This window comes from Zosterops lateralis (assembly GCF_965231275.1).
Source record: "Zosterops lateralis genome assembly, chromosome: 1".
In the NCBI taxonomy this organism is placed as follows: domain Eukaryota; kingdom Metazoa; phylum Chordata; class Aves; order Passeriformes; family Zosteropidae; genus Zosterops; species Zosterops lateralis.
In genome coordinates, this window is record NC_139762.1 from 27,303,352 (window position 1) to 27,319,275 (window position 15,924).

General features: G+C 36.5%; 1 protein-coding gene across 2 annotated transcripts in view; it reads left to right on the forward strand.

Annotated features, from left to right (window-relative positions):
- The window catches only part of NXPH1 (neurexophilin 1), a 137,248-nt gene extending 122,112 nt beyond the window's left edge, over positions 1 to 15,136 (forward strand). For both annotated transcript variants that reach the window (XM_083874134.1, XM_083874135.1), the window contains exon 3: positions 13,230 to 15,136. In XM_083874134.1, the coding sequence (XP_083730260.1) occupies positions 13,230 to 13,991 (762 nt within the window). In that variant the 3' untranslated portion in view covers positions 13,992 to 15,136. The remainder of the gene's footprint in view (positions 1 to 13,229) is intronic.
- The last annotated feature ends 788 nt before the right edge of the window (positions 15,137 to 15,924 follow it).

The window sequence follows — 15,924 nt, forward strand, 5'->3', positions numbered from 1 at the left end:
ACTGCAGGTTATGAAAGGATGTCTAGTCTGAAAATGCATTTAAGAGAAACACAAGCAGGACTGTCATTTACTCCCTGAAAAATGCAACTCCTAAGCATTTAAATTTAAATTAAATGCTTTTATGAGTTCACTGAATGTTATTTAGCAAGTATATTATAGCAAAGATGTGTTATCTTCTGTCTTAGAATGAGGATATTATTGCTTTTTCATATTTGTCTTTTATATCAGCATTGGGCACATAACAAATGAAATTTGCTTGCTAATGTTAAATTGTTTTGTACTGCTTCTCAGCCACAAAGATATAGAAGGATGAGACAATGGAAAAAAGTTATTTGCTTTTTCTGGGCAGGCAGATGAATGTAATGGTGATCTTGACCCGCCCTTGATGAAATGTTTATTCTATGAAAGGCAAAGCACTTAATTCCTGTCTGAATCACTCCACTGAAATCTTGTTCATGCAGAAGGATGCATGAGTGGAAATGCAGATAGAATTGGCTCAAATATTTCAGTGTGGTCAAGGTGGTGATGTTTAGAAGTCTGAGGTCAAAGCAGAGTGGACGGCATATATCAGTCAGAAAAATGAAGGCTTTCTGAAACTTGGCATGAAAAGTTTGTGTTCATTTATCCATTTTTTGTGCCACCTCATTTTCTAACTTGAGCAGATTTTAGGCAAATAATGCTTGATTGTCCCTGAAACCTGAATTTTTTGTACTCTAAGAATATGAAAATAGGATCTTGAGTGAGTAATAAAGCCCAAACTTGTAAGGTTTCCAGCCTAATTTTCTGGATTCCAGGATTGTCTTTACATTTAGAAAAAGCCTTCTAGCAACCAAGACTTGCAGGTTCCACTGTAGTCTAAGCCTGTTTTGATAGATCAATTTAATTTTTTTTACATACCTGAGAAGTTCTTGTGATACAAGGTCAGAGTAAAAAGTGCTATGTTTTTATTCTTTACGTAGGATAAATTCTATAATTACATCACTATTTTATTACTCTGCAGTCATTTTGTTACTATGCAATTTAAAGTATTTTTGCCATCAGCATTTGGAGAAAGCTCAGAGGTATGTAGCAGTACGTTATAATCTGTCTGTAAGACTACATTTCTTCTAGTCACTCTCTAGAAATGCAGTGATAGATCAAGACACTGGACCTACTTTTGAGGTGGGCTGGTAAGCTGAGAATGCACTGTATTTGCATTAGAATAGCCAGTGCCGCATTATTTATCTTTATGAGCTGAGTTAATATTTCTTGCTAATTGGAAATGTCTGGACCTTTTATGAAGGCTGAGGGCAGGGACAGTCTCTGAAGGGTTTATGAAGCTGGTACTCAAGTCTTGTTTAAAAAATAGAAGTCTTTCTGTTATTTGAAGGTGTTTAGCAAAAGTCGGCAGGTATAAAATAATCCCAAAGATGTCAGTTTGCTAGACCATGAACTGTCTTGTATTTAACTTGCTTCAGTACATCTTAATAAGAATTTAAAGTGATGTATCAGAAGCACTCAGGAGAAGACTCATGGCCCCCATAGACAAGTTTACAGTGCTGCTCATCCTAGAAGCTGGCATGCTGGAGCAATATTCACCTATTCTCTTCCTAAGTTTTTTGTTACAATGTGAAAAACTTAGCAATGAATAACCTCCTTCAACTTATGTGTCAATGCCCAAAGGACTCTTAACTCATCTCAATTTAAATTAATGACCTTAGTGATAGTATTAGCAATTGGACCATGGCTCTCATGAGCCAGATATTTGCATATGGAATTTGATTAATCCTGCTGGCTATCAATTTTCACTTTTAATTAGGTGTGATACTATTGCAGGAGAAAATATAAGACTACTATCAGGCAGTGACAATGTTGATTTTCTATTGAGTATTCTATCCTGTTTTGTTTGGCTGTGGTAAATTCCCTGACAACGTCTGTTTGGATCAGCTCAGAAAGGCACCATAGACCTTAAAACAGGTCTGTGCAAGATCAGTGATAGTCAGCACAAAGAAGCACCATGTAGATTGAATATTAATAGTTTATAAGATGTAGAGAAATTGGTTTATGGTTTCCCCTTTTGCTACTCAGTAGCTCTATTCCTCTTAATGGCATAATAAGTCTCTTGTAATGCAGTGTCCAGTCAGATAGAGACCAGCTCTGTAGGCAAGTGTGGCTAGGACTTTGACTGAGGCTGCTTGGTTTCCCTGCATCTTGACTGAGCAAATCTACACTGATGATAGAGTTCTACTCAGATTTGGATCAAGACTAAATTTTGCCTGGATCTTGTAAATGTGTAACATGTGGTGTCTCCTGATTTCCAGCAGGCCAATCCATATTTCTTTGACATCTTTGCACTTTGGGAACATTGCAACATATTTGTGTATGTCATAGCCAGGAAAACAATGTTCAGCACTTGGCTTACCTAGCAGAGCTGGTGCCCACATGCTGCTTACTGCTGAGCATACCCCTGTAAGAATTAGCAGACCTTGACAAAACCATCAAGAAAATCTCAATAAAAATTAATTGAATACACTTGCAATAGAATAGCTGCTCAATGCTTCCCTTCCTTACCAGAACAACTTTAAAGAAATACACCTCTTTCCTCAGAAATTAATTTTAATAGATGTTGATATTCACTGACCAAAAAAATGAATAGTCAATGCCTATTAAACAAATACAGTTAGAAAGGCAGTATATTGCTGTATCTGCTTAAAATTCAAAGAGAAGAAAACCTTCTTCTCTGAGATCACAAAAGACTTCTGAGAAGTTAGTATGTGTATCCAGCAAGGGCATAAGGTGAAGATGAAGCCATAAAAGTTACAAGGGGTATGCCAGACTCTGAGCATTGGAACAGCTTGCTCTATATTTTTAAAATGCCTTTCCTGAAGTATTCAGCTGTTTGTAATATTGATCTTCATGGTAAGAAAAGGGAATTTAATGAAAGGAATTTATATTTTTGCAATATAATTTCTTGTACTTGTGGGAGCCCTTTTTTTTCCCCCACAAGCATCTCACATAGATATAAAATTCCTTTGTGTGGCAATGTACACTCTGCCAACATCAGTGGGAGTTAAATCTCCTCAAGAGACATCTCTGTTCAAATTCAGATTTCTAGGATGCACCCATGAATATCTATATGGAAAGTGACTCAGCTGTATCAACATTCTAATGCTTTTCTCTGGAAAAAATATAGCACCAGACACAGGAGAAATAAACTATTTGTGTGGATTTAATTTTATTTAAATTTTGCATTGACAGCAGATGACTGGAAACATCATGTAGAAAATGAGTGATATTAATAGAGTATGTTAATAGTGCACAGTGGCCTTGTCCATTATAGAGCACCAGGATATGTCATGTTATAGTCTTTTTCACTTTCTTCAGAAGATATGGCTACTCATATGATAATGGACATTTTCTTCAGTGTGTTACACAAAAAGTAAACTATAGTGCAAATTTTGATTAAAATGTTGCTCTGTGGCCTTTCATATAAAATCTAATTTTATTTAATATTGCTTTCTACATGTATGCAGAAAATGGCAAGCTAATATTAATAAAAGAAGGCTTACAGGAATGTGGAACAAGAACAATAGATCCTTGTCAAAATTTATTTACCTAGCTAGACTTTCATTTCAAAGTTAGCAGCACTCTGTGATACTGGCATAATACAGAGGTCTTAAAACTCTGTTAGACATTTTTAACCCACTTTAATTTATTCCATGGTAGTTTAATCCCCTGCTGAACAGGGATGGGGTGAATTTTCAAAAGTCATAATCCACTGAAGTAAAAAATCTGTAATGACAACATAGACAGCAGGCTTCAAGAGTTTAGCTTAAATTATTTCCAAAAATGTAAAACTTAGGGCAAGAGTTAATAGGATATTTCATACTGTTATATTTCAATCCTTTTCCAAATTTTATACATTCACTTGCATCTCTGCCATCAGAAATACTTGGGCTTGATTTCTGTTCTTTTAAGGCAGAAACCAGAAAGCTGTAAAATTCTAATGCAAAGATTTTCACAGGGCACTGTAGCTCATTTGGTCCTTCACTTCACAGACTTTTATATGTCATAGCATAATGTTTTCTAAACTGAAAGAGAAATTACATTTTACAAACCAAACACCTTCTCTTCTGTCTTAACTGGGCATGAAAATGAAATTAAGACACCGCACTATCTCCATCCTTCTGCTTCTCTCGGATTTTTACAATTGACCTTATTTGTGGGTGAAAATTTGGCCAACAAATTGATGGGGAAAAGTTCATGCATTTCCTATGTACTTGAAATCTACCGTTTTACACTCTTACTTGACTATACCTTTGGAGCTGCCTAGTTCTGGAAGTGGCTGTGACTCAAACAACGCCTTATTTTCCTTAACCAGGAAGCTCCTCTAGTGCCAGCCATACACTTTTGCAGCTTTGCCTGGCCTCAGCATCCAGGCATCTAACTTCTGCCTGAACTCCACAGGAAAAATGCTGCCTTCTTGCTAGGTTTTGTTGTGTCATGCTGGACCAGATTTTGGATGGCATCAGATAAAGCTGGCAGGTGACTTGTTCAAAAAAACAGGATGAGAAATTTCTGAGAGTCTGAAGTAGAGATGAGGTGGCAGCCTGTTTCACATGGTAGAAGGTTCACACAGAAACAGACAAGTGCTTGTAAGTGATATTTATTGAAAATCAATACATTCATAGCCACACCCCGAACTTAAGAAGTCTTTGATCTGCAAAGACTTGAAAATGAAAACGATTTTCTGGTACAAATTGTATATTCTTCCACTCATTTTGCATTCCTTGATAAAATCAACATTTAGCCATTGTTGAATGCACGGTGCAGGGCCAGATGGACTTCCATTTTGACTTGCTAATTCTTTCAAACTCTTAAATTGTTGGCAATTATTCCAATAATTCCAATAATATTTTTTTTTTTCCCTCTAAAAACTACATCTTTGGAGAGAAAACAATGAGTTTTCTTCTTTGAAAAACAACAGTGACAGCAGTGCCTGTGTTTGCTCCTGCTTTCCAGGAAAAGGATGAAACAAACTTTAGGGCTGGATTTTCATCACTTCTTGTTGTGGTTCTGTGATTTTGGTTCTTGTTTCAAAGGTCCCAGTGTTATCCAGGCAGACAGAGGAGCCTGGATTTTTAATTCTGAGTCTGATTTCCACTCTGATAGTTTGTGAAAGAATAAAGGAAATTTTTCTATAGAACTGACTGTCACAAGGGAGAAGGCAGCACTGGCAGAATGAAGCAGAGAAAAAAAAAAAAAGGAGGAAGAGAAAAATATCCATTAGGGCACTGCTACTAGAAGAAATGTCTCTGTAATTAGAATCTTAAGTCTGATTGATTTAAAGTACCAATCTGTCTTAGATGACTAAACACTTTTTAAAACCCTGCTTACTAAACAATTCTTTTAGTCACTAGTGAACTGAAGAGGATCAAGAAGACTAATTTTTCAGATTCTAAATACTTGTGAAAATTTTTCATGTGATTAAATCAAACTCAAAAGATAACTATTAGTACAAATCTGCACTGTTTCTTACAGGAAACCTCCACATGGGAAATTTCCTATATCTCAAAGGAGGAGCAATACTAACAAGTGTGCATGCCTTGCTGTATAAGTATGACATCACCTCATCAGATTCAGCATGCTTACAGATGTACAGGGAGAACTTCAGCAGGAGTAGACAATTTCAGAAGGCATTTATATAATGAATTCATTGCCCTGAAACCAGCCTCCAGCCTTTGGATTGTCTCCATAGAATCGTCTCCAGGGCAAGCTATGCACCATAGGTCAGATTATTCTTGGTTACTGTTGGGTGACTAGGTGAAGAGCATTTATTCAATTTGGAGAGTTCATCAATAATTCATGGTGGCAGAGGACACAATCCATTTTGTTTCCCTCTTGGTTATGAGATAGGTCTAGAATTCCAGGTGAATGAGTAGATCAGTCAATCCCACCCAAGATCATGGACTGGACTGGCAAAGAATATCATTCCGGACCTAACAGCTGGTAGGCCACCAGCTTTTTTTCATCAGTCTGTTACCATTCACAGGGCTTGGGGCAGTGTTGCAGCTTAGCCCACAGTCCAGGAATGCAAGGGAGAGGAAATAAAACTTTAATTTTTGACGATTTTTATTGGGACCAAGCACTTAAGGTGCTTTACCATCTTTGCATTTCCTGAAGATTATTTGAGACTAGCCAGTTTTCAGATTTATTTATAGCAGGCAACTTACATTGTGTAGAAAGCACTGTAAAATTGTAATTTTTGCTTGCTTGTTTCTTTTGCAGAACAGCCATTCCAATATCTTAGTATTTTATGATAACAACTGTTAAGAATTATAATGCACCTAAACAAAGCTGTGTTGCTAGTCTTTTATTAGTACCCTCATCTTTCTGCGGGTACAAATTTCCTAATAAGTCTTTGATTCTTAGTCAGATCTCAAAGAGACATCAACTGATACAGGCACTGTAATTTCAATGATGTTAAATTTCCCTGAATTTATATCAGCTGTTGTCAGCTGAATTTATATCAGCTTCTCGTCTTGCATAGCTGCTGTTGTGTGAATGATGAAAAAGGCTCAGGTAGCTACATTTTTGTTTTAACAAGGGCCATTTGAAGGAAGAATGATAGCTCATAGATTAAAACCAGAAAAATCCAGAATTTAAAGCTGAGCTGAGCACAGTTAATAGAAGGATTATAAATTTTGTGACTCCTAAGGATGTCCTATACAAAAATTGTAGTAACAGTGCATGTTAAGTTCAATTTCTTAACCTAAAGATAATAATAAAAAAATTACATCCCCTCTGTTTTCTGCGTGACAACAAATTATCATTTTTTATGCTTAAATGAATGATCCTAAGTGATTACTTTATAAAATATTATTGAAAACTTCAGATGCTTATTTTTATATGGCCAATAATCAATTCAATGCTCTTTAATGACCAAAACCAAATAAAATATTATGAATTAGAAGAGAAAAAAGACTGAACAAATAATGGAAGCCCATATTTGCCATCACACGGGACAACGGTTCTGCCATATCTTGAATACCATGTACCATTCTGGTCTCCCTATTTTGAAGACAGAACTAGGGGAGGAGAAGGACAGAAAGGAAATTCTAAGTATGGGTATAGAATAACTTATGAACGAGGATTATTTGCATGATTCAGGAGGCTGTTAAGGCTGGAAAAGAGATCAATATCTGTTTATTATCATGAATGGATATAGTTGAGGCATGTACTAGTGAGCTAGAAGGAGGCTTCCTCATGCAGCTAGGAATCATCAATTTTCCACTCAATGGTATTTATAGGAAAAAATACATAAAGCATAGTAGCAAAAAAAGTAAGGAGGAACATGGGAAATTTGGATAGAGACCGAATTTTCCATCTGAAGGGTCTCTAAAGAAGGTATCAGAAACCAAGTTCCAAACAAAGGAAGAGGAAACACAGCTGTGGAATTCATTGCTGAAGTATCTTATGAATGTTAAAAGTTTACACAGGGTCAAAGTAATGAACAAATGCACAGAAGATCATCAGTCTGTTTAGAGTTACTGAAATACAAAACTCATTTGGCCCTTCAGTTTACAGACTTTTATAACTGATAGCATAATATCTTAAAATTGAAAGAGAAATGGTGAAACAGAAGACATATCCATACCTAGCAGAGGAAACTAGAATTATTGGACAGCTGGGAAGAAATTTAGGATCCATAATATGCTTGCCATGTTCTTGTCCTTCTGCAGGCATCTCTTATAATTGCTATTGGAGACAAGATGATTTTTCTAAATGAGTCTTTGGTTTGACCCTGCACAGCCACTTTTGAGTTCCCATTTGAAATAGTAGATCATGAGTTACTCACACTCATCTGAGTTTGCAGATTTTTTTGAATGACCAACACACATTCTTACTCTTTTCATGTTATGCAGCAAAAATGTTTGTAAGTTAAAACCAGAGAGACCTGTTTCTGTGAAATATCCATGTATGTGGTTTTCTGTGTTTGTCCTCCCTTTCCAAAGTGTCTGTCCATTTTAACAGGTACAAGTCCTTCAGTGTTTTACTCTCTCCTATTATAATCATATCTTCATTATTTTGCATTTGCAGTCTCTTTGTTTATTATCAAATACCTGTAGAATATTGACTTTGACTTTTCTGGAAATTATTCACTGAATAAAATATTTCTATGCCACTGGTAGCTTTGCACAATGTGTAGACAGCTACAGGAAGTAAAATGAATCTAAATGAAAGAGTAAACTCAGTCCTGTTTTCCCTCCACCCATTGCATAAACAGGATAAATAAAAGGACACTGGATTTAGAGACAATTTTCTGTGCGCTGCCCTGCCTTGATAATGTCCAGCTTTTTGTAATGTCCATCAATACTCTCTAAGATCTGAGATATCTTACCAAGGAAAGAAAATTCTGAATTCTTTTATATAGAGCATTTGCAAACAAAGTGCTGCCAAATTCTTACAGTGCTATGCCAATAAAAACAGTCTTTGTTTTTGATTAGTTATTTACCTGAAGAGAGAGGTATTCCACCTTGAGTATTAGATTGTTTGCGTTTTCATTTGTTCTCAAGTAGTCATATATTCAGAGGAATAAATGCATAATTTCTAAACTAATACCATAATTATAGGTAAGGAACTGTAGTAGAGCTAGAATAAAAGGAAATGAGTGAGAAATCAAGATGCATTCTTTATGTTTTTGAATTACTATTTTTTAAAATCTCAAATTGATCAGTCTCAAATTAATGTTAATATACCTATGGTTGATTTTGCACTGAGAAGAGAACCTAGATCACCACTTGAGGCTTTCATGGCTTCCTGAAATTCCTTTTTAAATTCATTTTCTCTGCTCCAGATGTTAAGGTTTGACTTGGCAAAGCATTCACAGCTCAGTGAATTGAAATTTCAGTGTCTTGAAAGAGAACTCCAAAATTTCTGAGACAAATAAGCTGCCTATCCTTTAGGAAGTCCTAAAAGAACTACATATATTAATTACAATATGCTTAATGAAGTCAAACATTAAAAAAATTTCATCATGCTCAAAATATAGGATAGAAAATGGAGTATTCTATTTTCATGGATTAAAAAAATTAATTACATATCAATTCTTGTGTCTTTTTAATGATGCTTTTAGATATTGTGCCCAATGACACCACTGTCTTTCCTTCTTCAAAGAAGAAGTAGAAGAAATGGAAGAACATTTTTTCAGTATCTGTTGGAAAAGAGCTGCCAGGCAGTAGTAAAAGCCCCTGGTGCCTTTTCATTATCAGTAGACTTTACTGGGTAGTGCAAATCCATACTTTCCAGTAAAACTATGAGAACAGAACCAAATATCAGTCTGCCATGCTTAATATGTGCTTTTCCATCAACACTTGTAGCACTAGATAAGCACTTCTAAATTTTTTTGCTCCTTTCTATTTTTCTATACAAAGATTTCTGCCATCATCATTCAGAACCACTTCTGGCTATGCAGTTATGAAGGAAATCCCCCTACTCAGCCCTTTTGCAACAGTGATTTATTGCACTGCAGTGGTGCTTTGGGTTAACACTGGTAAACAGCTAAACACCTCACAGTTCTTTGTTTACTTTCCCCCTTTCCCCAGTGGGATGGGGAAGAGGAACGAAAGAATAAAAGCAAGAAAACTTGGGAGTCAAAATAAAGAAAAGTTTAATAACTGAGGAATAAATAGTAGAAGAAAGACGAAAACAAACCAGAAAAAGTGATGCAAAGGCAGTATTCAACATACAACCAACTCCAGTAGGTAGAATGATGACCAACCAGTTCCTTAACAAAAGATGGCTACCCCCTCTTCCTTTCAATTGCTAAGCATGATGCTACATCTTATGGAATATCTCTGGTGAATCCAGGTTCTCTGCTCAGTTGTGTCCATTCTCAATACATTGTGCACTTCCCCAGTCTATTCACTTGAGGGGCTGAGAGAGGGACAGAGAAGGCATTGGTGCTGTACACTGTTCAGCCAGAGCTAGAACATTAGTGTGTTACCAGCATTTGGGTCAAGAGTCTAAACCACAGCACCACATGAGCTGCTATGAAGAAAATGGACTCCATCCTAGACAGAGCCTTAAAACTGGGCCAAATGTTTCAATGTTTCATCTAGGAGTGACACTTGGCTATAGAAAAGAAGGCAAAATTAGTGAGCTAATTGATAAAGTAGAATATGCAAGTTTCTGAATTATATGTAGATATCCTTAAGGAAGAGGACAAAAAAAACCAAAACAAAAACCACATAGAATTTAGGCTGCTCCATGTTTTCTTATTCACTTGAAATTGGCTCTTTTTCCATGCATCCCTAGAATAGGTCTATGTTTCAGTTTCACAATAAAACAATCTTCATGCTTTTGCATGCTCTTTCTTGTATTATTGCAACCCTGTGTTTGGGAAGACGAGAGATTGAAGAAAACTGAAGTTCAGTTCATGTGAAAGAACTGCTGCATTTGCAGAAATTCTATTACACAGCAACGGTCTGTGTTATTGGGTGTGTGAGTCTCTGAGGATACTTTCTATAGCATAGAGTATACTAGCACAATGAATTCTAGAGCTTCTTTTTTTTTTTTTTTTTTTTTTTTTTTTTTTTTTTTAATGCTTGTGGGCTGTTTTTTTAATGCTCACACAGACTCTTGACTACGAAGGGCAGGTTCAGGCCTTTACTCATGAATGAAACCAGTTACCCACCCTGAAAATCACAAACAGAGGTCTCAGGGATAACTGCACAGCCAGAAATCTTTCAGGTATTACAAAATCAATGACAGTAACAATCAGTTGTATCTGTTAGATTGGGTATAAAGCAGTATAGAATGCATGTAGCCTAAATCATCCATTTCCATGAAATACGCTGGCTTTCAAAAAACCACATATTGGATCAGTCATTAATCATTTCAGAAAATAACTCCTCCCTTTCGTGAGTCTTCTGTTTCAAATATCTGAAAAAAAGAGATAACTATTTTAAGAGGTTTTATACTCTTACATATTGTTACATGGAACTGGTAGTCTAATCCTATGAAATGAAATCATTAGGTAAAGAAAGGAAAACAAAGGAAAAACAAATTGTAAGCAAAGAAAATGAGAGTGGTAAGCAGTCTGTATCCTACCTGCAGATTGCTGGTTTACTAGCTCTGCTAGCTAACTGCTTAGATTCATTGTAGGTTGACAGATTCATTCTAGGCAGGCACATTTTTCCTTTTAACCACATTTCTTTTCTTATTTTGCCCTCCTTCCCCATATGCCATAGAAAAAAAAATGTATTCTGAGTCTCTTTCTCTCTCCCTGTGACATCTTCATTGCTGCTTCATTAACCAGTGCACCGTCAGTGCATTTTATTACAGCTTCTCTCCTGGCCTACTGTGTTATTGTTAAGATGCAGCTATGAACTGGCTATCAAAATGATAGTCTGTGTTTTAATCCTTCTGTCCCTTCAAAAGATGGGGAAGCTGTCTCTGGTAAAGTCCTGAATTAAATCCACATTTTATCTATTATCCTTACTGGCCCCACATGAAATGGTTTGGGGAGGTATAGTGTAGGATCTGACAGATTTATTTACCTATTTATTTGCTGTAAAAGGCTGGGGGCATATCTCCTGTCTGATCAGTGTATTAAGACAATTTAGACTGATTTTATGTATGTGCCTTCAAATGACCTTGAAAAACTACTGAAGTTAATGAAAGTGTGTTTCAATTTCATGATTGTTAAGAAATGAAAAGGCCATGCTGTGATAGATATCCTCTGTGACATATACCTCCAGTTGTACCAGTAGGGAGGGGACATGATTTAAATACTATCTGGTTTCCAATGGGTTTCCTGGGTATGGAATGCACTTAATTCATTTTTAACTGACGAGAAAGATATAACTGCGAGTATGATAGAAGCATATAAATCAGTGCCAGAACACAGAGGAATAAAAGAGGCATATTTGGAATCTCATATGTAGCCACGAGAAGGGAAATAAGAAACTTGATGGCCTCTTCAGAGCAGTGCAAATGTTAGAAACTGTTTATACAAAAACTGCACGCTGTTGGGCAGTGTGTGTGGTGCAAATTTTAGGGAGGGAAAGGGCTACATGTATTGTCAGTCCCTTTCCATCCACCCTACATGAATTCCAGCCCTCCCAGGTACGCTCTGTAAGAGCTCTCTGCTAGTGCTGCATGTTAGACAGCTGTGAGCCTGCATCTGTTCTCTGTTTTTCACTCAATTAAAGCAAAGAGAAAAAAAAATAAATAAGACCAATTTCTCTGACAGTAAATTTTGTGAAAAACCGTGTCTGAAATATATGATTCTGCATGAACTTTGTGCAAGATTTTCTTTTCTTTTAAAATGTGATTTTGCAGGATTTTAAAATTGTTTTTAAATTGGTGCCTTTATTTTTTTCATAAATACACAAAAGGCTTTCTGTCTTACATAGATCACTGTTTAATTTGGGAAGGAAAGGGTGAGAAAAGAAGTGAAGCGAGGAAGGAGAAATGCTTGTCATACTAGATACAGACAAAGCAAATCAGTAGTTCGTCTGTAAGGGATTATTAAAAAAGGTTGTGACTCCTCCTGCATTAACTGACATGGAGTACACTGTATGTACAGCTGTCGACTCAAAACTCATTAAAATTTTCATTATTCTGTTATTTATATTGTAGTTGTGACTGAAGGTCCCAGTCAAGAACATAGACCAATGAGTATTCATAAAAGGAGTAGGGAAATTGTATTATTATTATTAGATTCATAATGACATGGACTCCAAGTGTGGTCAGGCTGGCACCACCAGGACAGCACCCTGACAGTGGACGCCAGGGGCAGCAAAAATAAATGAATGTGTCTCTGATGGTGGAAGACACAGCAGCTCTGCAGAGTGAACATTCAAGCAAGAACACTTCACTCTGAGATGCCACATACAGCCTGAAGGATGACAAGACTGTGTAGCTCAGTTTTTCTAGTAATTCATTATACACTCATCACTCACAGACATCATAACAGAAGAATAATGTGAATGTCTGTGATTAAATCTGAAGGCCAATTAAAAAAAACCAAAACAACTGCAAAGGAGAATTAAGTAACAACTACTTAGAAAGTGAAGGAAACTAGACATTTCTCTTTTGGTTTACTGAGTATAGAGGTAAAATTTAATATCTTAAATAAATATTTCTCTATGATTAGGAAATCTGGTCATTTTGGTGTCAGGTGGAAATGATGGGGTTTGTAGCACATATCTCAATATATTGTTTTTCTTCTTCCCTTTTTTAAGGTTACCTGTGCAAATTTAACAAACGGAGGAAAAACAGAACTTCTAAAATCAGGAAGCTCCAAATCCACACTAAAGCACATATGGACAGAAAGTAGCAAAGACTTGTCCATCAGCCGACTGCTGTCACAGACTTTTCGTGGAAAAGAAAATGATACAGATTTGGACCTGCGATACGATGCCCCAGAAACTTATTCTGAGCAAGATCTCTGGGACTGGCTGAGGAACTCCACAGATCTGCAAGAGCCTCGGCCCAGAGCAAAGAGACGGCCCATTGTCAAGACTGGGAAATTTAAAAAAATGTTTGGCTGGGGAGATTTTCATTCCAACATCAAGACTGTGAAGCTAAATCTGTTAATAACAGGGAAAATCGTTGACCATGGCAATGGGACGTTTAGTGTTTACTTCAGGCATAACTCCACTGGTCAAGGGAATGTATCTGTGAGCCTAGTGCCCCCTACAAAAATAGTGGAATTTGACTTGGCACAACAGACAGTGATTGATGCCAAAGATTCCAAGTCCTTTAACTGTCGAATCGAGTATGAAAAGGTTGACAAGGCTACCAAGAATACACTCTGCAACTATGACCCTTCAAAAACCTGTTATCAGGAGCAAACCCAGAGCCACGTGTCATGGCTCTGCTCCAAGCCCTTTAAAGTAATCTGTATTTACATTTCCTTTTATAGTACAGATTATAAACTAGTACAGAAGGTGTGTCCTGATTACAACTACCACAGTGACACACCCTACTTCCCTTCAGGGTGAGGACCAACTTGTGTCTGAGACTGAAGCCTGGGGAATAAAAGAGGTCGAATGACAGGGCTGTAACCTCAAGGAGGAAGGCCACATTTATTGCCTGGAATGTGTCTACCTGCTGCTGATGATGTCAAATGGCTGCAAATATGTTAGTGGAAAACAATCTAATGTAATTTTTGCCCGGTCAGCTCCATGTATCAATCTAGGTGTAAATCACTATGGATTTGAAATAAAACCATACACATACACAGAGACACATGCACACTTTTCTGCGCACATTATTGAGATTCCTGTTAAGAAATCTTTCATTGTCTAATATCTAAGGATTCAGCATAACCTATCATCAAGCAAAATGGATTAACTAGACAGTACAAGGTTTCTAACGCAGACTGTTATGGAAATCTCCTTGAAAGTCCTTTGAGTACATGCCAATCAATAATCCCCACTCATGCATTCTACTGCTTGGAGTAGCTGTACTGGTAAATAATACTGTAGGAATAAATGTTAAAATGGGAAAAAAAAGTGTGTTTAGAGTTCAGTATTCCGTATTATATGAACACAGCAAAGTGTCATGACTTTTCCCAGCACACAGTAGGCACATTCAAGGTGGTGTTGGTGGCTCTTTTTCCATGGAGCAAGCCTGTTTCTAGTAAAGATGGGCAAACATTTGGAATTTACATGTGAACAGACATTCTGGTTTAATGTTTCTCTGACTCTTTAAGCTCTGATTCTTTAAACTTGTTTGAGTTTAGGCCAGATAAACTACTTAAAACCTGGAATTGATCTCTAAGAAGGAAAATGCCTGGCGGAGAACATGTAAGTTATAAGTGGCTGTCTTATCTTTATTACAAAATATTGTAACAAATTCAATATCCTAGTCTTCATTTGTATGAATGGTTTGTATTGTACATAATTTAACCAGTGTTATTTGAGCTGCTTATTAATATTAACTTGTAATTGTCTCTCTGCTTGTTATTGGTTAAAACAATCAAGGAAATGAGGAATTCATTTTATCAATGTAGCTGTAAACTCCATTAAAATACAGAACTATGTACAAAGCATTTATTCACCTAAAGTATTGTTGAAAGCTATACATATACAACATTACAGTTTGTCTGTATTTAGATATTTTATTTCCAGAGGGAAAAAAATGAACTGTACATAAAAATAAAAAATCTTAAAGTTGAATTTCAATATGTACTGTGTAGATAGTAGTTTAAATAGTTCTGACAAGCGGGTAGTACTCCAAGTCTAATATGATTTTCAATATTGTCTCTTTGCATATGTACATATATAGACATCTATTTATGAATTTGTGTGTGTGTGTATATTTGTGCGCGTATTAGTACATGTGTGTGTGAGTGTGTGCAAATACATATATATGTTGAATACACAAATTTCTTGAGCCCTTTTCCTAGCAAGCAGATCTTATTACTGAAGGTCTTGCTAGTTCAAGCAGAAGCCCCCACTCCAATAAGAAATTACAGGGGCAGGGCTTTATTTAAAATGAGTCATTATAAATTAAAGTGGGAAAACATAGAGCCACTCTCTGTGTACAAAGGCCTGTCTTTGCCTTAATTCTAGCCTCCTGTGAGGTACTGATCTCTATGGAATGAAGAGATCCCTTTTTATGGTACTAGGGAATTTTCTTCCTGTAAGAAAAAGCTCATAGCTTTTATATATATTTATATTTTGTGGAAAGTGGCGTACTTTATCCCCAACATCAAGAAAACCAGCAACTGTAAGAAGTCCATCTCTAAAAAAAGGTTGCCCAAAGAAGAACTCAGTATTTCACATCATGTCTTTCAGAATTATCATTCCTGGAAATGTTTTCTCTCCCCTTCCACCCTTGCCCCCATGTTCTGTGCTCTTGGGTCACAGCTGCAAATGCAAATATGGGTCAGCTTCCAACTATGTGCAGCATTATGAACACCTTCTCCAA